Here is a 13,380-nt window from a genome sequence, read left to right as displayed (position 1 = left end):
GTGTGTATAATATGTATACATACATACATTTATATGGTATTGTGAAATACAGAAAAATCAAAGTAGAGAAAAGAGTCTGACCCATAATTCTACCACCCAGATACCCCTGCTGACATTGAGAAATATTCAAACATGGTCGTTTAAAAGAAAATTGAAAGCAATCTCCAACCACTATGTCCTTATTCCTTAGATAAGGACTCTCCCTCTGTGAGTTTATTGCCTATATTTGAGGAAGAAGAAAAAAAAAATGCATGAGCCAGCATTGGCACATTTTATCCATTTGATTGAGATGTCTCAATTTGTTGAGGTATAATATGAAAAAGTTTAACTTTCTCAGTAACTGCAACCAGCCATGCTTTTTCAAATCCCTCTTTCCTACTGGGAGTGAGAACATTTAAGAACTCTTTTGTAACTTTTTTCTGAATTATTGTTGTATAACTTTCAGCCACTTTTAGTCATTAAAATGATGTCATTCTCTTCATTTTAAATTTAAATCTTTCCCCTGCCACTCCTCACTCCAGTCTTAAGGTGGAAACACTTAGAGGGGAGGGGACAAGGTTTATTTTCTCTTTCACAAGTACTTGGGAGGTCTAGTTTCATAGCCTGGTCGTAGGAATTGTCAGGGGTTTTTTTTGCTTTTATAAATATTGGTGGCCTCCATAGATTAGAGACAGGTACTGTATACACCCTCAGCTATAACTTTACCACCGATTATATTAAAATAAAAGCGAACAGTTGACCAAATTCTGCGAAATATACCAACATTTATTAGCAAGAAGATGCACACAGGCACAAATTGTCCTCTACTCTGTTCTTACAACTCAGGGAAAGCCACATTGTCTTCAGGGCTTTCTTAGACATCGTTCATTAGTGAGTGGTAAAGCCCTGTACTATCTCCAAATCCTACTATCTGTGAACACTAGACTTGTCTCCAATGAAAAAATGCTTTCTAACATTCCTTACTACCTGAATTAACAAATCCTGTAGTGTCAATTTTGATAACGTTATTGAAGTGAGGAGTATCTCTTGATGCTGATTCCCAGTTTAGAGTACTTCAAATGTAACCCATCACCCCAGAGAAATAGATGGCCCTTTGAGTGTTGACTTAGTCCTTTCTCCAGGCTAAACGCTATAGTCTCCAGCGGTTCTGAGCTTCTCTGACCCAGACTGTCAAATTAACCAGTCTTGTGTGCTCCTCCATGAGGCATTCAGGAGGCATCAGGTAACCTCCACCACTCACTTGCATCCTTTTATTCCTTGAATTTATTGTTTGTCAACTCCACTGTGAACTTAAGAAATCTAATTTAGGTTTTTGATACTTTGAGTGTTAATTGACCATCCTAAGATGACATACATGCAAGGCAGATGACATGGTTTATACTTAACTACAAGCATATTTACACACAGACAACAAGTAAGAGAATTTTTAAATGGAAAAAGACCATTCGTTTTATAGATGAAACATTTCAAGTACAGAGGTTAAATAGCATGCTCAGTTCATAAGCTACCTGATGGCAGAAACATCATCCAGAAGGGCTAATTTCCTCCCGTTACTACTCTTTTCCAGGAAACCCCTGGCTCTTTCCTTATATTTTCCTCAAAAATATAATTTTGTCAGGTTTCACCAAAAGTTAAATGGTTTTGATAGCAAATTGGATCACATACTAAGTTTATAAGCTAATTTAGGGATAACTGAAATGTGCTTTCAAAATTTCATCTGACCAAAAATGTAACTAGCAAGGACATTTTCTCTATATATCATATCTGCTTCCAAAAATAATAATAATAAAGTTTTTTCTCAGATTATTGAATATGGCCACTTTCCTGAGATTCTCTCAGCATGTTCCCCTCCTTTTGGGTTCCCTGGAGCTTCATTTTCTGGTTCTGTGGCAAGAAACCTGGAGCTTTGGTTAACCCTACTGTGTCACTTACTTCCCATGACTGTGCTTTTTTTACCAAGGGTTTGGGAGGACAGAGAGAGGAATAATTAATGGGAGTTTGTCCTGCCCTCCTAGGACCAAAGCTCTTCTGATCTGTGCCCCGGCCCCTCCCTTTGAATTTTGTCTCCTGCGGGCTCCCATTGCCACCACTCTCTAACGCTAGAGGGCTTCTGTCAGTAACCTGATAGCCGTATCAGATTGCAGGCTGTACTGCCTTGAAGCCAGGGTAATAGCAGAGGAGAAAATACAGTAAATCCGTCACTGGTTTGGTGTTACTTTAAATTCTGATCTTCTTCCTCAGTCTTCCTACTACTATTTAGTTTTCAGAGCCCTGAGATAGCTGCTCCATGCATTTTGCGTTTAGTGGGAGAGACTGGGTGAAGTATGCTTACTCCAACTTACCTGGACACGAGAACTAAAAAGAACTTTTTTGAAAAACTGAGTCATCAAAAGGGAACTAATAAATTATAATACACCCGTTCAGTGGAATACTGTGCGACCATTGTAAAGAATGACATATGCAATGGTGGTCAAGATATATTGTTTAATAGCAATGTGTAGAACATTTGAGGCAATATTTATGTTCACAAATAAGTATATTTATGCTTATGTGTGCTTAAAAGAATTCAAGGGATGTACAAGAAGTGATAACCATGCTTGTTTCTAAAGCAACAGACTGGAAGCCTAGGAGTCTGGGGAGGCAGGAGAGTGATACCTCTGCTACCATTTGCATGTGTTATTGATTGTGGTGGTTTAGGTATACAGATGCTTCAGGTAGACCTCAGAACACTTTAAGAAATAAACCAAGGAAAGAGATAATTGAAGAGCAGCAAACATTTCATTCATTGGAAATAGAGGTCCCTTTGAGTGTTTTCTCCAGGCTGAATGATGTAATGGCCAGCAGTAGCTTCTCAGACCTAGACTGCTAAATGAACAGGGTTTTTGTTTGTTTGTTTGTTTTATGTTTTTATTGAGATATCTTCACACACATACAGTCCATCCAAAGTATACAATCAGTGGCTCACAATATTATCACATAGTTGTGTATTCATCACTATGATCATTTTTAAAATATTTGTATCACTCCAGAAAAAGAAATAAACAGAAAAAAAGGGAAAAAACTCTTATTTCCCACCATCCCCCATACTCTTCCCTCTCATTGACCACTCATATTTCAATCTGTCCAATTTTTTTTTACCCCTTATCCCGTCTATTATTTAATTTTTTATACATCTGACCATACCCTGGAAAAAAGGAGCATCAGACACAAGGTTTTCATAATCACACAGTCACATTGTAAAAGCTATATAGTTATACAATTGTCTTCAAGAACTAAAGCTACTGGAATAGAATTCAGCAGTGCAAGGTACTTCCCTCTAGCCAATACAATACACTAGGAACTAAAAAGATACATATTATATCTATATAATGCATAAGAATAAGCCCCAGGATAACTTCTTGACTCTGTTTGAAAAGAAATCGTTCAACCACTGAAACTTTATTTTGTCTCATTTCTCTCTTCCTTTTTTTGGTCAAGAAGGCTTACTCAATCCCATGATACCAGTCCAGGCTCATCCTGTGAGTCCTGTTCCATGTTGCCAGCCAGATTTACACTCCTGGAAGTCAGATCCACATGACGGCAGGGCATTGAGTTCACCAGCTGAGTTGGCTTAGAGAGACCATAACTGAGTAACAAAAGAGTTTCTCTGGGGGTGACTCTTAGGAATAATTTTGAATAAGTTTAGCTTCTCCTTTTTAGGAATAAGTTTCACAGGGGCGAGCCCCAAGATCAAGGGCTCAGCCTATTGAATTGGTTGTCCCCATTGCTTGTGAGAATATCAGGAGTTCCCCAGATGGGGAAGTTGAACATTTCCTCCTTTCTCCCCAATCCCCCAAGGGGACTTTACAAATACTTTTTTATTCTCTGTTCACATTACTCTGGGATGTGTCTGGGCATTACACTGAACTGTATAAAGCAACAAGATCTTAGGCTTTATTCAAGATTCCATGTACTTATGGTATTCAGCTAAACTGACCATGCAAGTTAAATTAGGTAATGCACTACCTCCATGAAACATTAGGGAGACTTCAGATAACCTCAGCCATTCACTTACATTCTTTCATTCTTTGCATTCTTATTTGTCATTTCTATTGTGAACTTAAGAAATTTAATTGAGGGCTAATCTTTGAACCCTGACTACCTTTTGAGGCCTGGCCCAGCCCACTTACTAAAAATAAAAAGTCTTAAATGTGTGTGTATGTGTTCATGTAAGATATACTTATGTATCACTAAAAATCATACCTTAGATATGTATTATTTTATTCCCAGGCTAATCCACCTAAATAAGATTGATCCCAATGTTCCTAATGAAATGCTCTATGGACGAATGGGCTACATCTCTGCTCTTCTTTTTGTGAATAAGAACTTTGGAGAGGAAAAGATTCCTCAAAGCCATATTAAGCAGGTACCACGTTTTATGCTTTTTAAGAGTCTTTTTAGGATGCTACTTACCATCTGTCTAAACTATTGATTTGATTTCCCCAGTTAAAACATTTCAGATAGGGGAAGGTGTATCTTGACCTGTAAAAGTCAGGAGTGATCAGAGAACCAACAGCTTCACCCTGAGGGCTGTTGAAAACTCCTTCGAGAATAACTTTGAGTAGGAAGTTTGGTCTATTCCATGAGAGAGTTCATAGATTCTTTTGGAAGAAAATTATCTCCCAGATGCAGGTACCTCTTTTTCTGTCTGAAGGAGTTTATGCTTTCCTTCCTAGGTGAACTCTTATAAGCCATAGTGAAAAGAGTTCAAGAGCTTCCATACTCTCTCTCTCCTTGAAAGAAACAGTTACTCCCGCTTCTCTGAGTGAAAATTGAACTGTGCCATTCCCTGGCCATAAGACTTTTCTAATGCACCACTTTCCCTGGTACATCTTAGCTAAAATGTTCCTTACTTCCTCTGGGAAGGTTTTCATTCTAATTCTCTCATTATTTAGATTGGTTTTCTCCCTATAGATTTGTGAAACAGTTTTAACCTCTGGAGAAAACCTGGCTAAAAAGAGAAACTTCACAGCAAAGACTCCGCTGATGTACGAATGGTACCGGGAATATTACGTGGGGGCTGCTCATGGCCTGGCGGGAATTTATTACTATCTGATGCAGGTAAGGGATGATTAAGGTGACCTTAAAATATACTTCCTGATATTCTGTCTTGAGTGGGAGAGAGATGCTCCAGTTCTATTTTATTATTCTGTCAACCACTGTATCACTGTCCTTGTAATAACCTGTTTTAGACAAAGATAATGTTTCCCAATGGGCATTTTAAAGTTTGTAAATGTAAAAGGCGCCATGCTTTCAGATGATGTTTGTTTTGTGGGTGACCATACATGCCTACCTTGTGCTACTTGTGTAAACTTACAGTGTTTTGACCTATATTTTTGCATTAAATGTCTTCGCTTTTCTCTACTTCTCTTTCAGCAGATACCTTAAGTTGAGAGTGTTATTCCTCATTATAAGACACAACCCCTTGAGACAAATTCAGGAGTAAAAACAAAATCAATAGAAAACAAATGAGCACAAATTCCTAAGACACGCTTAGAGAATAAAGCTAAGGGGCCTTTAATGGATTTTGTGTAACTTACCTAGGATATAGCTGAATCTGCTCTGACCAACAGTTTTCTGGATCTAATACTATTGGAACACATTAGCCAAAGTCAGATAAACTAAGGACCAATATAATTTACTCCAGCAGGTGTAACCTGGTAGGATAGGTCAGAAGAGAACTTCTCCTGAGAGATTGATTTTGGGGGCTTAAGAGCTCTCTTTAAGAAGAAATTGGCAATTGTGACTAAGCATAAAAATTCATGGCAAAAAAAAATTGTTCTTTAATGGCAGTAGAGATGTTCCAGGCCCACCATCCCAAAGTGTAGGATATCATAAAGAAAGTGTTAATATCTTCCAAATGAGTGCTTGGATAGTCACTGTTACCAGCTGGTTGAGTAGCTAGCTATAATAACACAAAACAGTAGAAGACCTGTCCTTTATCTATAACTGAACAATAACAATGAAGCTGAAAAACTCCAGGTTTTTCTGAGTGTTATTGGCAATAAGAGACCAACTGTTGTATGTAAATCTGTACTTCTCAATTAGTATGTTTATAATTAGGATTTTTGACAATTTAGATTTTTTACATTTCTATATTTTTCTGGCAAAATTCCTCAGTGGCTTTCCATTTCCAGAAGCAAATATAGATATTTAAACGTTTTCAAGAAAGGAGACTTCATGTCTTTTGAAGTTTCAAGGTGAGTTAAGAGTCACATGTTGATGATTGGACAGCCTCACTGACCTTTCACAGAAACAGATAATAAGGTGGCATCTGCTCCTTTGTATCCTTTTCTTAACTGAAACCAGGAATTGGAAAATTCAAGTGTTGATTTTTCCATTTGCAGGTTATTATCTATTTGAAATGAGTTAATTTTTAATCCTGAAGTCCATTCTAGTAGTGTGTCAACATAAAACTAAACTATTATTTTTAGGCCAGGTTGGTTATTTCTTTCAAGTTTGAGGAGAATCCATTCATTGTACTCAACATTTTCAACTGAGTCTAAGCAATGTTCTTTGGGTAAAGTGGAGTCCATATGTCCCCTAAAGAACTTACTACACTTCTAGTATCTGTGGAAATTGTACCATCAATATATCTAAGCTCTCTGACACCACTTCCTCTTGCCTCTGCTTTGCATCCCTCCCTACCTCTCACTCCCCCCAGCCCCATGCCTCATCTCCTGGCTGGCAAAAACAACACTTTGAATTTGTTGTTTAAAGAAGTGAACAGTGAATTAAGGAGAAACTAAAATTGTATAAAAAGTAGAGACTTTTATGCAGTAGGTAACTTGTCCTATAAATCTGTACATTGTTATACCACAGTAAACCTGAGTATATAATATCACCAAGTCCAAAGATTCAGAAACCACACTGCACTTCAGGGTCTAGATTCTAGGTCTTCTAACTTGTTATGGTCCTTGTCCATTGAAACATCACTTACTAGTTCTCTAAATGTGATAATGAAAGTTGTGCTGGGTTTTGTCTTATGTGTCTCTTTGTCTTCATCTTAATCATCTTTAAAGCATGCTTTAGGCACTGAAACCTTAGGAAACTTCTCTTACACTCAAATTCTCAAGCATGGTTCGGGAAAATCATTTATATATAGGTAGATAAAAACATACTGAAAAATAATAGGCACATAATAATATATTAGCCACCCTCAAGAGTTAACTGATAACCTAATTTTTATTTGTTCCATTATTTGAAATCACAGAAATGATCTGCAGATGAAAGTAAAGTAGGTAAAAAAAAAAAAAATTGAATGGAACCCAGAACCCCTCATTGACTTCCAGTTCCTTTTGGTCATGCTTTCTCTCTGGTTTAAAACTCACCCCTCAGACATAAGAAGGTCTGTTTGCCTCAGGAGAGTTGACAGTTCCCTTTCTCATTTTTAGCCCAGCCTTCAAGTGAGCCAGGCGAAGCTGCATAGTTTGGTCAAACCCAGTGTGGACTATGTCTGCCAGCTGAAATTCCCTTCCGGCAATTACCCTCCATGTGTGGATGACACTCGAGATCTGCTTGTCCACTGGTGTCACGGTGCCCCCGGAGTAATTTATATGCTCATCCAGGCCTACAAGGTACTGTTTATTTTTTTGTTTTAGAAATAAATTGGAAAATTTAACATAACATTTTATAATTTAAATCTAATCTTAATCATCCTTAAATGAGCAATAAATCACTTACTGGACCTAAGATCACTTTGCTGAATGGGCTATTATTTGTTCTCAGAGTATCCGTCTGTTCCATAAGCAGAGATCATTTCACAGAATAGGAGACAGTGTCATTGAGATGTAGAGTAGTCAAGGTTCTCATGTCAGTGGCAGAACCAAGATACATTTCTAAGTATCAGTTGAAAGTAGAAAGAAATAAACTAAGCTGTCTATTCCACTTGGTACCAAATCTTCAAATTATAAATTTATAGACTATGAATAGGTGCTAGCATCCTGTAGCCTTAATGTGCTTTCAGTATATCAAATTCTCCATTTCAGAAAGGTGGTTATAACTGAGAAACTTTTAAAACCTAAGGAAACAGGGTGGGCCATGGAGGCTCAGCAGGCAGAGTTCTTGCCTGCTATGCCGGAGACCCGGGTTAGATTCCTGGTGCCTGCCCATGTAAAAAAAAAAAGAAAAAAGAAAACAAATAAAACCTAAGGAAACAGCTACTCACTTTGGTCATACTCTTGATCCTGTTAATCACAAGAACTGCTGTTATTCTTCTTTTAAGGGCACTTAGTTTGCAATGAGATATTAAAAATGTCTACTCAAGAGAGAGTATTTCTTAAGTCTTTGATCAAGATTTAGGAGGTAGCAAAAGATCATAAAGTATTTTCTAACAAAGTATAGTGTTTTACAATAAGTTTGCATATTAATAAATTATAACTTTTTTTCCAGTGTTTGAAGAAACTTTCTAATATTGAAGGGTGGACATCATTGTTACCAAAAAGATAGCATATGTTCTTTGGAAAGAAACAAATGATAATAATTTAGTAATTTGTTACCACATATAATACATCTCTCTGTCACCCTCTTGCCCAGCCACCTCCCTCTATCTACCCCTTTCCTCATCCCACGTTCCCTTACCTTTCAAGAAAGAATGCTGACAGAACTCTTTATTGTATCCCTTACAGTAAAACCCCCCATGTCCCTTGGCCCAACAGGTGTTTAAAGAGGACCAGTATCTCAGTGATGCCTGCCAGTGTGCTGAAGTGATCTGGCAATATGGGCTGCTGAAGAAAGGGTATGGGCTGTGCCACGGTGCTGCAGGGAACGCCTATGCCTTCCTGACACTCTACAACCTCACCCAGGACATGAAGTACTTGTACAGGGCTTGCAAGGTAGGATTCAGGGCTGCCTAAAAGAAAGTATCCCTTCCCAGCAGGTCAGGGAAAGGGCTTTACTTCATCTGGATTAGTTAATTTATTTTTTAAAATATAAGTCTAGAGACAAGAAACACAATTATTTAAAAAAAAAAAAAAGCGTACAAAGCCATTCGATCAGATTAGATATTTTAAAAAGGAACATAATTCTGCCCAGTAGCATTGGGGATGGGGCAGGGAGAAAGATGTAGGGTAGTTTTGCTCTTTCTTTTTTGATAATGTTGGAGATACATGGCTCAGACAGGCTCCGTATTCCCTTTCAAACCCTCCTCTTCTCTGCCTTAATCCCTTTTCTCTGACTTGAAGATAGTTTCTTCAGAGTTACTCTAAACAACAAGCTCTGCACTTTTGGGAAATCTCTGGAAGAAATCATTGCGGTAATTTAACTTGGCCTTATTTTCAGTTTGCTGAATGGTGTTTAAACTATGGAGGACATGGGTGCAGAACCCCGGACACTCCCTTCTCCCTCTTTGAAGGTATCCTTCACACATTATTTATTTGCCTTATATTTGTATCTTTTTCTCTGCTTGGCACTTAATGTCTTTGAATTTGCATTTTTAACTACACGTTAACGTTATGGTCACTTGTTAAACTGCTTCTTTAACTCCTAAAACAGTTTGAGTCAATGGTAAAAATTAATTAGCATATGTATTGCCATAGACCTAATACTAGTAATTATAATAGTGGCTACCATTTATGGCCCCAGGCTCATGCTGGGCATTTTTGAGATGCCATCGTAAATCATCTCTGCAGAAGCATGTAGGCATTATGATGCCTCTTTCACAGATGAGCAAACTGAGGCTCAAAGAGGTAGGGTGAAGCAGCTCACATACAGTAAATGGCAAAGTCAAGACTTGAACTTGCTGGGCTCCACTCTTCCTGCTGTCTCCCTCCTAGAAAAAAGGCTGAGCACCTCACTAGTGATTTCCTCTGATGTTGAACCTATAAAAAAATAGATAGTGAGTCCCACTTCTTTTAGATCATTGCCATTAATATTGTGATATTGTTAATGCTGAAAAAATGGAACCACTCTATAAAATAGATCATTTCATGTTATGATTTGGATGTCTCACTTTTTTCAGGAATGGCTGGAACAATATATTTCCTGGCTGATCTGCTAGTCCCTAGGAGAGCCAAGTTCCCAGCATTTGAACTGTAAAAGGAAAGCATGCCCCTGCAACTCACTGCATGACCCTCTCTGCATATTCACGCCTGGGCTAAGTGCTTTCATTGCTTTTCAACAAAACTAGAGTTAAACTGTGTTAGTTAATTTTCCCCAGTTTGCCTTTAGTTTGGTTCTTTTTCTTTACCATTTGCTTTTATTTCAAAGCATCCAAGGAAATCTGTTGATTCCAGGTATTTTCATCCTAAAGAGAGGGTGACAATATGTATTTTGAGGGTATATATGTGTATGTATATTTCAGAACTTGGAGGAAATCTTATTCTTATTTAAGCTTATCAATATGACAAGTCTGTTACTCTTCTAAGAATTTTTGAAAGAAACTTAATGTAGTTAAAAAATATATGACTATTGTTGGAAAGTGCCATCTACTTCTTCTCTTTAATATTTGTTTTTCTCCCAACAGAAGAGCAGTTTTATGATTTTGCTTTTCTCTAAATGGCTGATTATGAAAGGGGACAAAAATGTAACTGTATCCTTTCAAGAGAAAAATTCCAACAGTTGCAAACTAGGCCAGGGACCTAACCTCCATTTTTCCAGTTCACCATGCCTATTTACATTATAGATAAGCACACTTTCAAATGTGCCCCTTTTTTATTGGGGGTCAGTAAAGCATCCTGGCTGTGGAAGCCAGCATTTTTATCAAAACTTCTAAAATGTGATGATCATTTTGAAAGTTATGATCTGAAGCTTGATTCAAAGTAAGCTAATAGTAACAGTTTGTTTTCTCTAAAATAACCTAGTATATTGTGGAACTGTTTATTTAAATTTGTTTGTTCTTTGATGTTAGTATAAGACCAGGAAGTCAGTTTTCTGTCTGAATATGCTATGGCCTGGGATTTGAGTCCACCCTGTGCAACTGACCTTACACACTTTGATATGTGCTTTACTTACTTTCCAATGACTATGCTTTAGTGCTAGCTGTTTGGTAAAAGCCATATATTTTCCTTCCTATAATTTTATTTATATGTTGTTCCCTATTTTTGTTTAAAAAAAAAAGTCAGGGAAAATTGCTAGATAGCCAATAACTTGAACAGAAACACTAAAGCTTTTGATAGATATGCTGTTTAGGTAGGAGGGATTATCCAGTGGTCATGGTTAGGACCAGTAGAGCTTGTATCTCTGCATAGCCTCAGCTTAACAATACATCTGTTTCTGAGACCTCAGTGTAGGGTATTTATATGGTAAATGAACACAAATTCTGTACAAATGTTTTGACTCTTCAGCTACGTCTCCTCCCACCATGGCTGCCTTTGCCAGGCTTGTTTCATCTCTTCTGTGTGTTTTAATTGATTTGGGACCATTTGGGGCTTTACAAAAACAGGGTTTGAGGATTTTAAAAATGTGCTTATTTTCATAGTTCTCTTGGTCACAAAAACATACTATTTTTATTGGAACTTTGAAGCAAGTCCCCACTGCATGTATTCTGGTTCCTGCAGGTAACAGTCCCTTATTATTTTCCATTTAGCACCGAAATAGCTAACATTGGAAGTTGTTTGACCCTTTAAAGGCTACTGACAGTGGGACTTTGAAAAACAGCCTACTGCTCAATTCTTAGGATTAGCTTTCTCCTGTGACTTGGACAGGTTGGGGGTTACCTCATGCCTCGCACATTTCTGAAGGGCTGCTAGTAAACTGTGTGCAAGCTGTGATTTTCTTGCAAAAAAGTTTCAGCTCAACATTGTCAGCATTCATAGTAACAGGTAGAAGCGTATGCACACAACAAAGCTGATTTGCCTTTGGCTGGGTGTCCAACTTGAAAGAATAAAGCCCATTTGGTTAGTTAAATGTCTTATTATACCGTTTCTGCACTTTGAGTTGACGTAGTCAGTAACTGAAGGGAAGAACGAAACACACCTTTCTCATAGCCAGACTTGATCACAGTGCTTCTCCAAGCATCTCAATTAATTTAATCCAAAGAAGACTTCAAGGCAAGGAAAAGTTATATTTTGAAGGGTATTCTTGTTAATATCTGGATTGCAGTTTAGCTCCTGTCATCCATTAGTGAATTCATCAAAACAAACACAATTCAAATTTTTTGTTTGTTTTTTAGCTTTTTAAGGACTGTTATTAAACTGACAGATTTTTATATTTGTGCCATTGTTTTTTTTTTTATGCTTGGTAGTAAAGGAAGATTTGAGAGGATTTTAACTCAGGCAGAGGCTACATAGCTAAGACCAATATTTTAATTCCTTGGTAGATACTGAAAGAAGCTTTTACATTAACTTTCATAGTTTTAAAAAAGAAGCGTTCTTTTTTTTTCATTTCTATTTCTGAGTTAAATTTTTCCCTCAGCTATTTTCTTTTTTGTAAAAAAAAAAAAATTTCCTGAATGCTCCTTCCCAGAAAACTCAATAGCATCTCTTATCTCCACGCAAAAACTAGGTAGTAAAACTATAAATGCTGGCCAAGCAGTGTTCATTTATCCTGTCATATATTTCTGTTCCTACGGTAATGAAAAACTGCAGTGGGTAATGTTTCATCACATGAAAGGAACGATTGTGACCACTGCCATACATCCCAGTGGGCTTTGGTCTCATCCGAGATGTCAGTCTTTAATTCTTAGAGTCATTTGGCTCCTTTTTCATCTTTGATGTCATTTGAAATTATTCAGCATCAGAAGCATTCATGGTTGGTAGACTTTTAGATAAAAGAGGATACATGGCTATTTTCTCTCCTTATTTCCACTTCCCTAAATAACTGAATTGAGAGTTATATACTCTGCTTCTATGTCCTCAGGTTAATTTGTGTCTGATCTTATAATGCTCTGCCTTCTACTAGCTGATTTTGAAATACAAACTGTAAATAAAACTCATCTGTAGTCCTTTATATTACTCATACTGAATTCTAGTTCCATTTCTGCTTCCCCTAAAGAGACCAGAGAACTCCATTTTTGCATTATCAGTATTGTTGAACTGTAGAAGAGTTGTTTCTCTCCTGTAGATAAAATTGAGGGTGGAGTATTCGGGAAACCTACCCCAATGTTTTATTGTCATTTATTGGGAAGGGTTGGGATCATATGTATTTCTGTGTTCTGTAACAGATTTGGCTTACTGGTTCTCAATAAAATTTTATTAGCACTGTATACAGTCATGTGCTTTTTGTTTATTTTGGTTTAAGTTTAAATTATCTCCTTTAAGGTAATTGATGGCTTCATGCTACTTTCATGTTTTTCTCCATACACTTTATTTCCTAGGGTTTGTTCCTAATCTTTTTTTCATCATTGGGTCAAAAAAAATTTTCAGAATGTTCTAAAAGAGTTATTAGGGGAAAATATTTTTAAAT

The 13,380-nt window shown here is 37.2% G+C and overlaps 1 protein-coding gene across 5 annotated transcripts in view; it reads left to right on the top strand.

Annotated features, from left to right (window-relative positions):
* LANCL1 (LanC like glutathione S-transferase 1) overlaps nucleotides 1–13,180 on the top strand; it is a 40,015-nt gene extending 26,835 nt beyond the window's left edge. For all 5 annotated transcript variants that reach the window (XM_077154980.1, XM_077154981.1, XM_077154983.1 and 2 more), the window contains exons 5-10: nucleotides 4,270–4,405; nucleotides 4,954–5,100; nucleotides 7,434–7,616; nucleotides 8,697–8,873; nucleotides 9,319–9,391; nucleotides 9,998–13,180. In XM_077154980.1, coding sequence (XP_077011095.1) covers nucleotides 4,270–4,405; nucleotides 4,954–5,100; nucleotides 7,434–7,616; nucleotides 8,697–8,873; nucleotides 9,319–9,391; nucleotides 9,998–10,074 — 793 coding nt within the window. In that variant the 3' untranslated portion in view covers nucleotides 10,075–13,180. The remainder of the gene's footprint in view (nucleotides 1–4,269; nucleotides 4,406–4,953; nucleotides 5,101–7,433; nucleotides 7,617–8,696; nucleotides 8,874–9,318; nucleotides 9,392–9,997) is intronic.
* Nucleotides 13,181–13,380: the final 200 nt, after the last annotated feature.

The sequence above is a fragment of the Tamandua tetradactyla genome, chromosome 3 (assembly GCF_023851605.1).
Source record: "Tamandua tetradactyla isolate mTamTet1 chromosome 3, mTamTet1.pri, whole genome shotgun sequence".
NCBI lineage: Eukaryota > Metazoa > Chordata > Mammalia > Pilosa > Myrmecophagidae > Tamandua > Tamandua tetradactyla.
The sequence above is the reverse complement of the archived record's forward strand: the minus strand, read 5'-3'. Positions and strand labels throughout refer to the sequence as shown.